The sequence below is a fragment of the Sander lucioperca genome, chromosome 16, assembly GCF_008315115.2.
Source record: "Sander lucioperca isolate FBNREF2018 chromosome 16, SLUC_FBN_1.2, whole genome shotgun sequence".
Classification (NCBI taxonomy): Eukaryota; Metazoa; Chordata; class Actinopteri; order Perciformes; family Percidae; genus Sander; species Sander lucioperca.
In genome coordinates this window covers 896163-911915 of record NC_050188.1, presented here as the reverse complement: position 1 = coordinate 911915, position 15753 = coordinate 896163, and the positions used below count along the sequence as shown (strand labels likewise).

The window sequence follows — 15753 nt, the reverse complement described above, 5'->3', positions numbered from 1 at the left end:
GTAGCAAACCCCAGGAGTGATGCATACCAATTACCTCACGTGTTGTAAGGGTATATTGTATGTATGTATATTGTGTCCTATTATTTCATGTATACTGTATCCTAGTATTTCCAGTCCTTCCAGAAAAATGCGGAGTTTTTTTGTGATTGTTGTGGGCAAAAATCCTTGATTATGCGGCACGTTTTCTTAAAAAATGCGATGGAATATGCGGGATATTTATGCAATTTTATGCGATGAAATTGTGGGAACTTGCAAAAACTGTGGTTTCATCATGGCTTCATCGCAAGGTTTGCAGCTTTTCGATGATGTTCATGTCGCGTAATTACGTCACTTCGTAACGTTCCCATGGCAACAGGGGAAAATGGCTTCTCTTGTGTGGAGTAAACACAACATTTTTCAACTTTCTGCTAAGATATATGTGACTTTTTTGCAACAAAAATGCAGGGATTATGAAATCATGCAAACCCCGCATATTTTGCGCGGAAGTGCAGCGTATTTGAAAAAAATGCGGCCCCTGCATAAATATGCGGACTTTGGCTGATTATGCATGCGGACGGACGGACGGACGGATGTCCGTCCGTCCGTCCGTCCGTCCATCCATCCATATCTCTATCAGTTTGATCCTAGGTATGAGTGTGAAGTCAGCACTAACTATGTTGCAACTAGTTAGTTTCACATTAAACTCAGCAGTTTAATGTGTGTTCATGGTCTTCATTACGCTGTCACATACCTGGAGGTTTTCCACTGTGGACAGCTGGTTGTGGCTCAGATCCAGAAACTCCACCTTCGGGATCAGTTTCTACAAAAGAGAAATACTCAGATATTAAACAACAACAAAAATTGACGACCTGACACAACTGCTTTGCATTTTACAGAAGATAACAAATTCATTACTGTATACTCTTACAGAGTTTTAGCTGACTTGGTTCATAACATTTTCCAAATATATATTCAGTAAGTTTTACAAATATGATGGACTTTAGCATCATTACGTAACCATTATTTTTAAACAGCTTTTCCATTTTTTTCAGCTTTCGCATATTAGACAGCAGTTGGTTTACGCATTAGTGACGTGCCTAATCAAGCTTGCTCAGGATACGTTTGAATCTCAGAGTTCAGGGAAGTGCACAGACATTCTCTACAGACAAACTTTGCACAGATACAAGTCAACAAAGTCAAGATCAGACATTTTAGGGGACATAAACATAAAAACATGTTTGAGTGGGGGAGGACTTTAAACCATTTTACAGAGTGAGGTTCACACTTTGTTTAGGTTTGGTGGGCCTGTCTCACCACTGAGCTGTCGATGGTGCTGATGCCGTTGTGGCTCATGTCCAGTGTGGTCAGGTTTCTCCACAAGGGGATGACGGCAGTTACGGGACAGCCAGACTCGGCCCCCTCGGCCTCCCACTGTGAGAACTCGCTCGCCTCTGGGACAAGGATTGACTGGAGGATGCCAGAAATAACACACACATCAGTACACAACATGCAAGACTGGCTAAACACAACAGAGAAGGATCTAATCTAAACCGCACCATCATAGTTTCTGTGGAGTGGTGGATACTTAGAGTTTCCAGACTGGACCTCAGAAACGACAGACCTCCAATCTGCTGAGAGCTGCACTCACTGATCTGAGGACAGAGAGAGAGAGAGAGGGACAGAAGTTATTATCCATATTTTGGCAGGTTTTAAATGAATTTCTGAAAAGTTCGTCAGTTTGTTCCCATCAGTACTGTTATAGGAACATACTCACGAGAACATGACATGATTACATAATTAATTGTAGAGGTTACCAAACTGCAAGCTGAACAGGTATAAATTCTTGTGTGTGTGTGTGTGTGTGTGTGTGTGTGTGTGTGTGTGTGTGTGTGTGGAGAGGGGAGGGGAGGGGGGGCTTGAATGTGCTGAGTTTTAGTATAATCTTTGCAGTACTCAATCTTATGGTTAGCAAAGAATGTGCAATATCTGGTAGGGCATTGTTGCAATATTTTGTAATATAGTGAATGTGTGTGTGTGTGTGTGGTGGGTAGAGGGATCTTGTGTGAGGTTTATTGAATGTTAACTGTAGCTGATTGCATTTGTATTAGACAATTGTGTGTTTATGTGCGATGTGTCACCATTTTTGTTTTTTCTCGACCGCACAAGACAAATTTCTCTTAAGGAGACAATAAAGGCTTGTCTCATCTTACTTCGATACAATACCTCAGATACATTTCATTTCATTGCAGCTAGCACCTTAGCTGGCAGCAGTTGTGTTATCATGATGAAATGAATGTGTCTCTTCTCTGTTAGTGTTTGAGAGGGGAGTGACATGCAACACTGCAACAGCAATTGACCTTTAGGTTGGTAGCCTGCTAGCTCCGGCAATTTATGTTTACAACTCTACCCATGCTATTTCCTGCCCCCCCCCCCCTGCTTTTAGCAACACCAGCGATGTGAAACAGCTGCAAACCTTGGTCTGTGTGAACGTTGCTTAAGTGCCTGCTCACACCAGCATTTATGACAGTAAAATGTCAGACATAAATCTATTTATTTTTAAATTGTGGAGGCAAAGTAGATCCACGCTAGGGGTGGAAATCACAGGGAAACTATAAATGCCTGTGAAACGGTTAAGTGCAGGTTTATCTCTTTTTATTCACTGCAAGTCCAAACTGTTAGGAAACAGAACAATTAACTTTATGTTCAAGTTTGAGGGGCCATGGAGAAATCTATTCAGACCGCCTTATTTTATTAATTGAAATATCAATATTTGGCGCCAGCGTATCGATTCACGTATCGCACAAAGACCAATATATTGCCGTATCGATATTTGGTCCCACCCCTAATCCACACAGAGCATTCTTGTGTTAAGCATTGGTGAACTTTGACACACTGATTTGCACTGTGTACCAACCACAAACCGTCTTGTCAGCACTGACCTTTGAGGGAACAAAGGGCTGGATAGTCCAAAATGGAGTCAATGATCATATTAGCTGTAATGCACCATCCAATTTTATTTAACCCTGCAGTGTCTAATGAAATGTGCTACTAACTGGTGTGACCAGGCAGTAACCTGGGACCATAGTTTGGTGTAAATGGGTTTACACCGTTGATTCATGTGTACAGAGAAGAGTATTTCCAGGAGAGACGGACAGGGACACACACAGACAGTTACCTCTATCTGCAGCAGTGATTTGAAAACGGACAGGTCGAAGGGGAGACTGCTCTCCTGGATGTTGCTAGTCCCTACTGGGCCTCTGGTACCAGACATCTGACCAACAGAGACAGAACCAGTGAGAACATTCACCACATCAGCTCCTGAAAGGGAAGTCAGGACCCAACATTAAACTGTACGATGGGGATTTGAATTAAATAAAGGTGGTGAGGGACCTTCAGGTATCGCAGCCTGCAGGTGAAGTCGAGGATGTGTCCCAGGTCGGTCTTGGCGTCTCCGTTACAGCAGGTTGGTTTGGCCAGACGTAGCTGCTGGGAGACGGAGTAGAGCTGCAAAGGCTGCAGAGAAAACACCTCGCCGGCCTGCAGCAACTGTTCACCTACAACACACACAGACATCCGGTGGTTGGTCTGATACTGCGCACTGTACAGTACAAGATTTTATCAGTTTCATCAAGTTATATTTGGTTGTATAACATCAACTGTAGTTGGCAAAGGAGAGATGAAACTTTAACAATTCTTTTGAGGAAACTGGATTGATGCAGCAGCTGAGAGTCGCACGATTCAGCTGCAACAGATCATAAACTATTAAAACTGGTAGTGATAGACCAATTTTAACGGCTGGCCGATATAGCGGGCCGATATTTGTATTTTTACGTGTATCGGCATCAGCCGATACGCGGCTGCTGCGTTCGCCGATAGTTTTTTCCCGGCAATGATTAAAATGTGTTGACAAAGGACATTTTGTGATGACCTGAAAAAAAAAAAAAAAAAAAACGGTATCGGCACTAAAAAAATCCATATCGGTCGATCCCTAAAAACTGGTATTTAAGTATTTTAGGGTTCTATGCAACCAAAAAACAAAAATTTTAGCAAAGCGATGTATTCTGTTCCAGTGGATTCAGGAGAAGCCCCTCTCAGTTATACAATGGTACAGAGAAACATTTAAGGTTTTTCCTATGGAACATCTTAGCGCTATTTCAAAGGATAACAACGTTTTTTTATAATATATGGCAACCCCTTCTCGATTACCTTCCTAGTGATATCGTTGATCTATTGCAGAAAGGGCATCTTGCCTTCACAAACAAGTCAAAGATTGTTTGGCTTCTGTAGCCGGGTTAGCTCAGTTGGTAGAGCAGGCGCACATATATAGAGGTGTATACCTCGACGCAGAAGGTCCAGGGTTCGAGTCCGACCTGAGACGATTTCCTGCATGTCATCCCCCTCTCTCTCCCCTTTCATGTCTATCTGTTCTTTCCATTAAAGGCTGAAATGCCCCCAAAAAAATTAATTGTTTGGCTTCTTCTAATGACATGTCTCTAATGCAAATGATATACGTGTGTGAAGTGATCCCGATGTGCGTTGATGTAACATGTGAAATGTACATTGTTTCTCTGTTATAATTTGGTAAGATCTCAGCTGTCTGGATTTTTGCTTGTTAATGTAAAAATTCATAAAATATTATTGGGAAAAAAAAAAAAAAGAATAAAAAAATGAAAAAGTGTCTAACATGGAGAAACTGTGCAATCAAAGAGTCAACTCCGGTTTTATGATTGTGGATTCAATTTGACTAAAATCTGCCTCTTTTACATCCTTAGTATGTCAATGAATTTGTATCGTCTCTGATTAATAAAGTACAAAAGATTCTGAGTGTCAGAGCATTCTGGAGTACTGCACTTTATCTCTTAAATGGTGTTTTATAACAGATATAAGTTATAACTAGAGGGAGAAAGCCAACACAGAGTGGAAGCACACCACTCCACTAAAGGAGTTTCATTAACTGTTAATACAGTGGTAGCAACTCTAAATGAGAGGAGAGAGGTCAAAGATCAGAAAGGAAGCTAACCTTTATGGAACAACTCCTCAGCCAGAGCTGCTGTGATGCCGTTGATCTCCTGAAAGAGACAAAGAGTTTATGAAAAAACTGGATTCACTTCAAAATACAGTTAAACAGTTAAGCTTGTATACTGTGGAGTTAAATAATCGTATCTCTTCACTGCTCAGCAGACAGCTGGTCATAGTTTCAACTTAACTGATGTTCAATGTTGCCTTTCTTTAAAAAGGTTTTTTACCAAACTGTTTTGTCAGCGCAACATCCGAGATTAACAAATCAAACCTCTAACTGTGACTGGTTAAGAATTATCAGGATCATTTTAGCTTTATAACATCATGCTAGCCTGGAATTAGTTCAACAGTATTTGAAGAACAGGGCCCGGAGCAACACCTGCAGCTGTAATTCAGCGGATTAAAGAAACAACAATATAAGTGTTTTCTAACTTGTCTGTAACAGTTGCGTGTTGATCATCTCATGTCACATGAGAGGGTGTTTTTTTTTTATCAGCTGTTTAATCTGCACACAACACTGGTCGGCTGTTGTATGGATCATCATATGATCACAGTCACGGACATCACAAAGCCTTAAAGGAACACGCCGACTTATTGGGACTTGAGCTTATTCACCATATCCCCCAGAGTTAGATAAGTCCATACATACCCTTCTCATCTCTGTGTGTGTCATAACTGTCCGACGCACCCACCGCTAGCCTGGTTAGCACAGTGTGACCTTGTTATTTGTACATGCTGTGACTATACAAATCACCACATGTAAATAGGAAAATGTTGGCGTTATTTTGTCACTTATTAGGAGCAGTAGGCTAGATGGAGCCGGTTACCTCCAGGATCTGTGCTAAGCGAGGCTAGCTGTGGGTGCGTCAGACAGTTATGACACGCACAGAGATGAGAAGGGTATGTATGGACTTATCTAACTCTGGGGAATACGGTGAATAAGCTAAAGTCCCAATAAGTCGGCGTGTTCCTTTAAACTACTGCTAACCCCGGCCTGAAGCAGCGCTTCTCAACCTGGGACAAGACAATTAACTAGATACAAATGTTGAGTTAATCTGTCATTTATAAAAAAAAAAAAAATGTCTGAAAACAGTGAAACAATAATCACAATTCTCCAGAGTTCACAGCTTCATGTGGCTCTTTTTCTCAGACCAACAGTCCACAACCCAAACATATTAGTTTACAATTATATATAAAAACAGAGAAAAGCCGCAAATCCTTACATTGGACAAGCAGCAACCAGTGAATGGTTGGCATCCTTAAGAATTAACTAGTAATTTTAGTTAGTCTTATATGATTTAACGGGAGTTAGGAGACAGTGTTGAGATTTATAATAACATGTAACTTTATGTATGGATCATAGTATAGTATTAAGGTTGTTAATACATATAACATTTGGTCTCCGGGTAATCAGTATTTTATCTGCTGGACCATAACATTTATGACAAACCAACCAGATTTAATTGACAAAGCACATCGTGGCTACACTTCATCTGTATCATCTTTTAGTTTGATTTGTTTAACATGTAAATGGTTCTTTCTTTCTAAATTACCTGTTAATGTTGTCGTCATTATCATACTGATCTACATCTCCATCTAGACCACAATTTCTGCACTAACTGTACATCGACTCTTTACCACATTTCAGCATTTTTATATAGTATGTCAATTCATATTTACATTGACTCTTTCAACATTTATACAGTCTGTCTATTCATGCATATTGTGTAATTCCTGATCTACATTAGCACCTAGACCACTTTTTGCACTAACTGTATATTGACTCTACATTTAGCATTTTATATAGACTGTCTATTCATACTTACTGTGTTATCACTGACCACAACTTGCACTTACTGTATATTATTACCTTATCACTTTCGCATATCGTCCGACTTACAAATCCCTTCGCGCCGGTTTTGTAATGCCTACCTAATCTGCACTTTATGTAGCCTATTGTATTCTGTTTTCTTGTATTTTATTGTATGTGAAACTGTATGTTGTCTTGCACGCTTAGGCTTCTCTTGGCCAGGTCTTCGTTGCAAATGAGAACCTGTTCTCAACGGCCTACCTGGTTAAATAAAGGTTAAATAAAAATAAAATAAAAAAAATAGTTTTCAGTAAATAGTTCATAAACCCTTGTTTGACTAGTTTATTACTGAACCCAGCCATCACCACCGCGCCATAACATCCTGCACCACCCACCACCAAAAGTAAATTCTCAACATGTGGGAAACACTGTATTGTACTTAGTACTTTTGTACTGTTGTGTCAACAGTTTAGGGAAGGCAATTTCCTGTTTCAACATCACAAAGCCTCCGTGCACAAAGCCAACTCCATAAAGAAATGGTTTCCCCAGCTGGGTGTGGAAGAACTTAGGATGAACTGGAATGCTGACTGTGAGCCAGACCTGATCACCCAACATCAGTGTTGGACCTAATTTATACTCTTGTGGCTTAAGGGGAGTAGATCCATGGAGCCAGGCTATAGCAGTAGATTAATGCCTATAGTTTAAAATGTCACATGTTCAATTGTAACATACATATAGCTGCAGTGGTCACCAGTCCACATACATTTGGCCATGTAGCATACCCGCTGGTTACAGTATCTGAGCGTATACACGACCACATCTTAGATTTTCCTCTTTATACGATTGAAGTACCAGCCAGCTGAGCACTATCAGGTGTAGTACTAGAAGTCTGAGGCACCTGAACAGGTTACTGTGCATGTGCAGAGGTTGTAGGAGCCTCGGGTGTACTCACATAGAGGTGAAAGTGCAGGAAGCATGCGAGCGGAGTCGGGGTGGCCTGTGGGAACTGCAGCAGCAGCGTCTGCAGGTAGAGCTCCAGCTCTTTCTGCCGCCGCTCCACCAGACTCTTTGAGTTCTTCCCCAGCATCTTCTTTGGAGGAAGCAGCCGTCGGTCCACCTTCTTCTCCGCCGTCAGCTGGAGGGAAACACACAGGATAAAACATTACGTTATTAAGCAAAAATGCCAAACACTGCCTAGGTGCAGCTTCGCCGATTTGCTGCATTTCTCGGTTTTATACAATTGTAAACTGAGTATCTTTGGGATCCGGACCGTTGATCAGACTAAAAGAGCCATTTGAAGCCCTTAACCTCTAGAACACTGTGATGGACATTTTTACCATTGTATAAACTATTTTTTTATTTAAAAAATGGAAACGGATTAATTGCAGACCTAGTCTGGTTGGTTCTCACTCTATTTTCTGGACATAAGAAGTGTAAGCACAGTGAGGATTGCTATCAATCGCAGTCAACATTGAGTCAGTAACATTTTTTGATCAAAGTTGTGCAATAATGCACTCGCATGTGGTGCATCTATGACTTAATGCATTATGATTATTACTGAGTGGGGATGCACAATATATCTGTGGCCATTGCGTCAAATTATGTGGAGCTTTTTCTTACTACAGCTGTGGGGTGTGGTTCCTTTATGATTGTGAGTATAGGTATAATAAGTATAAAGCCACACAGGTGAGTAAATTAACGTACCAGCTGCATTTCCGCTTGTTATCAAATGCAAGATAAAGAAGGATGTCAGTAAAAAAGCCCATTCTTATGGTAACTACAAATTGTTTGCAAAGGTTGTATTGACAGTCGGAAAATATAATCAGAAAAGGTGTTCATTGTCCTCTTTACATTTTTCCAATTGCAAGTTAGTTATTGGCCCTAAAATTCAATTTTGTGCATCTCTAATAATTATATAGAATTATTATAATTACATAAGGTTGCTTTGAACATTCACTCAGTAAAAAACACTACTTCATGCATCACAGCGCCAGACTGAATTCAAAACAAAAACCCATTTGTTCTGCTGTTAGTTTACCTGGACGGACTACAAAATATATGTTTTGGTGAAAGTGATCCTGCCTATAACAACGGAGATGAATCACTGCTGACCTACCTTCTCGTGGAGGTCGTGGAAATCACTGTAGCGGTGCTTCACAGTCCATCTGTGCTCTCCATCCAACACCTCGATGATATAGACCTGAACCAGCACAGGAGGACACTTAGTGATTACAACCTGTATTAAAATCTGAATCTGAATTAAAGAACTGCTTACTGAGCTGCATGGATTCTCCAATAATTAAATAGAGAAAGACCGAATACCATATTTGAACCATCTCCTTCTATATGCAACCACCTGCTAAGGTGAATTAAGTTTCATACTTAGGTCATGTGATTAACAGTTGAACCATCTCTATGCAGCTCCATGTGCTAAAAACTCAAGAACAGTTCCAGGAAGCAGACATTGAGCTAATGCCTAAGGTCAGCGGTGAACCTTCAAGTTCACCTCATAATTCAAAGTTGTTTATTGTAATATGCACAACATTGCAAAGAAGCAGTCGCTGGCAATGAAAATCTCAGATCTTGGGCGCCATTCAACAATACTTAAACAAATAGGTCTAAACTGTTTTGACTCTGTCAATTAGAAAGTCGAAATCTTGACTCCTCTCATAATTAATGAAAGTCATAATTTTGAATCCCCTAGAAATTATTATACCTAACTGAATCGTTTTTGTCTTTTCCTGGACGAAAGTTGCTTCCATGAAAATGTGTTTAAATTTAAGGAAAGAAAAGAAAATTAGACAATATTAATAATCTGTTTTTATTTATAACACACAAAACTCTAAAAAAAGTAAGGTTTTGACTTGTGATTTGAACATGGACAGATTGGTGCAGTGACGGATGTGTTTGGGGAGAGAGTTCCCCAAACTCTCTATAGGTTACAGTTTGTTATCTCGATATTGTAAATACCATCGTGCCTGCCAATAATGTTGCTGTTCTCTACTATTGTTTTTGACATAAAAAAATATCTACTAAAATATATGTGTCAAAAAATAAATAATGGGACGGATAAACCCTTATTTTTGCAGTCTATGGGTGAACCATTCATCAATGGGGGTGAACAATCACTTAACAGTGCTAGCGTTACAACACATAGACATGAAATATCATATTTTATGAGAAATAAAAATCTGCAGTGTGCTGTCAGGTCTGTCCTTTGTGAATACTCTGCGACAGCTCAGTTAGCACGGCAGGCGAATATTTTTTCCCAGGAGGGCGAAAGCGTGTCCCGGTCCCGCCCTCCTCTGCCTTTGATTGGCTTACCCTGACATTCTTACCCTAACCCTAACTCCTTTTGCCTAAACCTACTAATCAACCAGAGTATGCAGCGAATGCTAGCCAATCAGAGGGAGAGTAGGGCGGTTCATGCCCTCGCAATCCTAGGAAAACAAAAAATTGTATAACGGCAGGTAGCTTGTCAGTTTTGTCGTTATTTTTAGTCCAGTGTTAGGAACATAGAGACCTAACGACTGACCAAAAACGTAAAAATACCGGAACAGTTTATTTATTGCACTGATGGAGCAATTTCTTCAACATTAACTCACTGTCACTTTGACAGACCTGAAGCTAAGGGTAGCTACGAGCTAGCTTAGCTAACTGTCGCTAGGCTAGAGGTACCCGGACGTAACTTACAGTGTAGTTTTCCACCAGCTCCGACCCAACAACACACACTTTCCTCTCCGAAACCTCCTCTGGATACGGGGCGGAGTCCATCTTGAAATCGAGCTGAAGCAAATGTTATCTGTTATTAAGCAATACAACTCTTAATCAAATCGGCTTTGGAGGATCCCCAGCTTTTCTTCCCAGTTAGCCGCCTCCTGACGCCATGTTTGTTGTGATGCCGAACGAAGGCAGCTGACTGCTTTCAAAATGCTCCAACTTTATGTACAGTTCTTCTATGACAGATTTTTTTTTTCCACAACGTTTTCGTTTCAGGGAAAACATGTTTTTTTGTTGAATGTTTTATAACACATACGAACATTATGTGAGTCAGACAAGGTAGACTACTCGTATAATAACGGTCAAATATAACTGAAAACAAAGAGTAAAAGGACAAACATTCGTTCCACGATCTCTGTCCGATAATAGAAACATGTCTCATCTTTCAAATATTTATCGTGAGCATTAGGATTTTGTTTATTAATAGCAGCTCAGTAACAGTGGTGGCAGTGGTAGAATAGATACAGTCTGAGGTAACAAACTTAATACATCTATGTGTGAGGAGTGGTGTGACTAATTGACCAAATGGCCAACAAATGTACAAATCCGTTTCAGTAACTGGGAGCATTGGAGACACAGACAGGCATAGATATTGTTCTATATCTATGCAGACAGGTCTCTTTAAAAAAAAAAAAAAAAAAAAAAAAGATCATATTTTACCAACATGAGAGTCAAGAACCAAGGCAGTTGTGGAAGAAGCACCCCGATATTTTATTAAAGTAAAAGTAGCAATACCACAGTTAGTAGAAATATTCTGTTGCAAATTCTTTCAACACAAATAGTTTGAAATAGTAAAACCAAGCTTTAATGTATATTTGTGTAACTATATGAACTCTTACATTAAGATGATATCCTCATCAAAGGATATGTTAAGTATGTCAGTAATATCCACAGCTTTATGTAATTACAGTTTTATATGTTATAATTTTGTTTGATTTATTTACTTGGTCTACTTTTCTTTTTTTTTTTTACAATTAGTGTTCAACCCTTTTATATATTGTCATGTTTATTGTACTTTTCTGAACATTTCACCAGTAATCTAAAACTTTTTTTTTTTTTTTTTTTTTTTTTTTTTTTTACATTTTAAGCAACACTAGTTGTAAGAATTTAATTATAGCAAATTAGTTTCTTCTAATCAACATTTTGTTGGATAGCAGGAAACAACACTAAACCCCTAGCCTAGAAATGTAGATGCACCCTAGCGGCAGAAAATGTAATTTGCAGCCAGGGTCAGTCTAGCAACTCTCTGTTGGCTTGCGAGCTGGAAAAACCGAATTCTGGTCAGGCCAATCACATCGTGTATAGAGTCGGTGGGCGGGTTTAACATAAGAACGGCAGAGTTGCGACGGTTCCGCGTGAATTCCCTGCTACTTGAAAACAAAGAAGATGGCTGCTGTCTTTCGAATCGGCTTTGGCCGCCACTCTGGAAGACTTGGAGTTAAGCACTGAAGTCATTCTTAAAAAAGGAAGATGTGTTCGGAGTTTTGCCAACCGGATACCAAAAGTTTAATCTATCAACTAGCGTTGCTCTGGTTGGCTATGAGTGCAGAGGGAATTTGAAAGACAACCGTTTATCCCGCCTCTCGGATTGAGCCCTGCCAATGGTGAGTTCCCAGACCCAACAACTTGATGTGGGTCTACTAAACCCCCTCCTTCTGCTTCAAACTGTTCTGTGTAATTTACATCACAGCCACTTGGGGTCACTAGTGCACCTGCCAACCTATATACTACATATGTTGTGTCATTGACCTACATACTGTAGAACTGAACTGAATTGTAACAACAGAAATAGTTGTGCTCATAGTAGCTGCAGGAAGCAGACAGTAATATCAGGTTTGAGGGTCTCCCTAGGGGGTATTCTTTGTTATGTCATTTAAGTGACATTGAAGACAAAGTTCATGTTTTATTGCTTATATTGATTAAGGGGCTGTTTTTAGTAAATGTCCTTTATTTCAGATTAATACTTCTGGTTGGATTATTATAAATAAGACTAACTGTAGGCTGTACTCAGACACAGCAGTACTTTGAGCTAAATGCTAAGGTCAGCATGCTAACATGCACACAATGACAATGCTAACATGCTGATGTTTAGCAGGCATAATGATCACCATGTTCACCATCTTAGTTTACCATGTTAGCATGCTAACATCTGCCTATTAGCATTAAACACAAAGTGCAGCTCAGGCTGATATAAGAACGTCATTAGTTTAGCAGGAATTGGCTACCAAAGCACCAAATAAAAAAGTTTAACCTGATGATGGCGCAAGATGCAAAGTCAAGGGACCACAAAGCTGCTATACAATTCATGCTAAGTGGGACGTGAATGTCTGAACCAAATTTCATAGCAATCCATCGAATAGTTATGATTTTTCACTAAAATGAAAAATGTTAACTTCACGGTGGCACTAGATGACAATACGGGATTAAAGTCAGTAGGGTGCATTGTCTGGGGACCATCGAGTATTTGTTTACATATTTTAGTCTTGACCAAAGTGGTAGACATACTGAATATAATTGCCATAGAGCCATGTTGGTAGCATAAACTTGAGTCGTGTTTTAGGAAGGGAACCTTTTTTGTGGCAGATTTTAGAAGACAATTGTTCTTTGTTTGCTATAAATGTTGTATTTAAGAACATGTTAACCACTGTAACAGTAGTTTCAGTGTTTTATAAGTCCATGTGGGTGTGATACTTGTATGTGCATGACACAATAACTAGCCACTGCTACTAATATTACAGTAACTTACACTGTCCTCGTGCCACAGTGCTGCTGGTTGTTGTGCTGGGTTGTACGTGCTCTACGTTGTTCCTGTTGTCAGAGGGGCGGGCAGTAACAGCAGCAGCTGTGGATCAGATTTCAGTGGCTAAAACCGAATCGGAGGGAACCATCTTGCTGGCAGGGAGTATCCTAATTCTTATCACCACGATAACACAACTTAAGGCACCTGCAGGCCGACATATAGATTATAAAAATGTTATACACATACGTAGGTGAAGGCAATATTTTATAGACATCTGTCATATTACAATGTTATTAATCGGCAGTAGACAACCCTGCTAACCCTGACACACCCCCTTCCTTCTGTTAAACCTGTGAATGGATCCTTCCAGCTCTTTATCCAGGCTGGGAGAGGAAGGCAGAGCCACAGTCCGTGCTGGTCAGAGCTAAGTACACTGCACTTGCGGGCCTTAAACTGAGAAAAAAAAAAATAGCTTTTAAGTCAACTAGAGTAAGCTTCAAACCCCTTAAACAGCTCATTGCAGTTCACTAATCAGAGCTGTAAGAAGCTAATTTGACTTTCAGAGAGGTTAAGAATAGAGATTAGAGAGACAGAAGAGGGCGTGACAGTGAGCCAACCGAGCAGGCAAGCTGCTGCTGCAAGGGGGAGGAAGAGCAGGCGATGCATCAGCCAAAGCCAGAGGTCAAGAAAAAACGCGAAATAATAGTGAAAAGGTAGACTGAGAGAGAGGGGGTCGTTTGTGACCTGAGCCAGAAAAACAGACACCAGCCTCTCTTTGTTGTGTGGGCCACCGAGCAGGGATGTGAAGGAGAGCAGCAGGGAGGAAGGGAGGCGACTGCAAGAAAGACAAGAAAAATGCTCTCAGAGATGATGTGCAGGAGGAGCTGGCAGCAGCAGGATGGGAAAGAGGCTGCAGAGAGGGACCCTTCCATTCGTAGGAAACACGGCTGGTCCAAGAGCTGCAGGGGGCGCCTGCAGGGCCGGAGGACAGGAAGGGGAGGGTGGCCAAAAGGGCGCAATCACCACCACCACCACCAGCACCCTCAACGTCATCGTCCTCATCATTACCCTCAGCCACAACACTTCCAGAGGCCGGTGATGTCCCTCCGGCCCGTTAACGTCAAAGGAAACAGAGCGAGGGGGATGCGGGCCCCCAAGAACACCAACCAGTTTCTAATGCACGAGAAGTACCAGATGCTGCATATGCGCTCCGACTCAGTGGGGAGCGACAGCGGCAGCTGCTCCGACAGCGAGGTGGAGCTCACAGACATGGACTCATACCTGGGCGTCCTGGAGAATGCAAGAGGAGCCCTTTTGGACAGTCCCAACCCACACGGCTCAACGGCGCCACCAGGACAGATTCTGGTACTGCACGATGACAGTCCGCGTCTGCAGAATGACAGTCTGCGTCTGCAGAATGACAGTCTGCGTCTGCAGGATGACAGTCTGCGTCTGCCAGAGGACAGTCTGCGTCTGCAGGAGGACAGCATGCAATATTTCCCCTCTGAAGATGACCTGATTCAGAGCCAGAATTTCATGCAGAGGGACTTTGTTGAGTTCTGTGACATCCTGACACCCTGAAGGCAAACTTTTTGTTCTCAGCAGTGTGCACCTCGAACCTCAGACTGAACGGGGTCAGGTTTGTTCTGCTTCATGTTCACGGGAAATAAAATAAAATATCCATCCTATCAAGTCATTTAGCCTTAAAATGTTATATGTTATTTTCCACCAGAAGAAACTTTTCAAAACATATTTTTTTAAAGTGTAATTTTCTTCATAAGCTACCCATGCAGGTTATGCCTTAGTTCATCTTTTTTCAAGATGCCATGTGAGTGAAATTATCTCATTATTAAGATGGATATTTTTTACAGTTCATGTTTGGTCATGTAAAATGTGTCCGAGTGCTGTAAAGTGCTGCCTTTCTGTTGTTGTTGCTGCACACAAAGGGAGATGGGTTGGGTGGTGGGAGTGAGCCCACAAGGCCAATCGGCATTGAGCTGGCTGGATTAGGCTGCAGACGATTGGCTGAAGCAGACTGTCATTAACAAAAAGGCTTTTTATTGTACAGAATAAAAATAAACACAAATAAATATCTCATTAATGTAACATGGGCTAATTGTCTTTGTGGATATATGAGTTTGAATGACTTTTTTTTTACAAAAGTTATCATGGTCAATGTATTAGCTCAGAGTGAATAATGCACAGTGAAACCACGTACAAATAAATAGCCAGTGTCGCTCACATGCATTAAAACAACAGGTCACATGGCAATATGTGAGAGCAGCAGCAAAAAAAAGACACGAGCAGTAGAGAAAAACATATTAAAGAAATATAGCATTAAAAATATAAGTGCAGAAATAAGCATTTAAGCACTTTTTAGGTTGTACTATGGATACATTAATATATAACATAGACTTGATTTTAT

General features: G+C 40.8%; 2 protein-coding genes across 7 annotated transcripts in view; one reads left to right on the top strand and one right to left on the bottom strand.

Annotated features, from left to right (window-relative positions):
• nisch (nischarin) overlaps positions 1-10754 on the bottom strand; it is a 38041-nt gene extending 27287 nt beyond the window's left edge. For all 3 annotated transcript variants that reach the window (XM_031296786.2, XM_035993188.1, XM_035993189.1), the window contains exons 1-9: positions 10502-10754; positions 8925-9008; positions 7761-7943; positions 5000-5048; positions 3370-3533; positions 3155-3250; positions 1536-1631; positions 1294-1446; positions 731-799 (exon numbers count right to left, since the gene is read on the bottom strand). In XM_031296786.2, coding sequence (XP_031152646.1) covers positions 731-799; positions 1294-1446; positions 1536-1631; positions 3155-3250; positions 3370-3533; positions 5000-5048; positions 7761-7943; positions 8925-9008; positions 10502-10582 — 975 coding nt within the window. In that variant the 5' untranslated portion in view covers positions 10583-10754. The remainder of the gene's footprint in view (positions 1-730; positions 800-1293; positions 1447-1535; positions 1632-3154; positions 3251-3369; positions 3534-4999; positions 5049-7760; positions 7944-8924; positions 9009-10501) is intronic.
• A 2980-nt stretch (positions 10755-13734) lies between these two features.
• On the top strand, positions 13735-15439 carry wu:fb55g09. 4 transcript variants are annotated; one of them, XM_031296789.2, is made up of 2 exons: positions 13735-14703; positions 14746-15439. In XM_031296789.2, exons 1-2 carry the CDS (start codon positions 14184-14186, stop codon positions 14907-14909), a joined length of 684 nt encoding a protein of 227 aa, XP_031152649.1. In that variant the 5' UTR covers positions 13735-14183; the 3' UTR covers positions 14910-15439. The 4 variants fall into 4 exon arrangements, with proteins under 4 accessions (XP_031152649.1, XP_031152650.1, XP_035849148.1 ...); XM_031296790.2 differs by having other exon boundaries at positions 13735-14712; positions 14755-15439; XM_035993255.1 differs by having other exon boundaries at positions 13735-14723; positions 14787-15439.
• Positions 15440-15753: the final 314 nt, after the last annotated feature.

Bases quoted from the DNA above. Each gene is read 5' to 3' on its own strand.
- wu:fb55g09 (XM_031296788.2), top strand. From the start codon at position 14,184: ATGCTCTCAGAGATGATGTGCAGGAGGAGCTGGCAGCAGCAGGATGGG.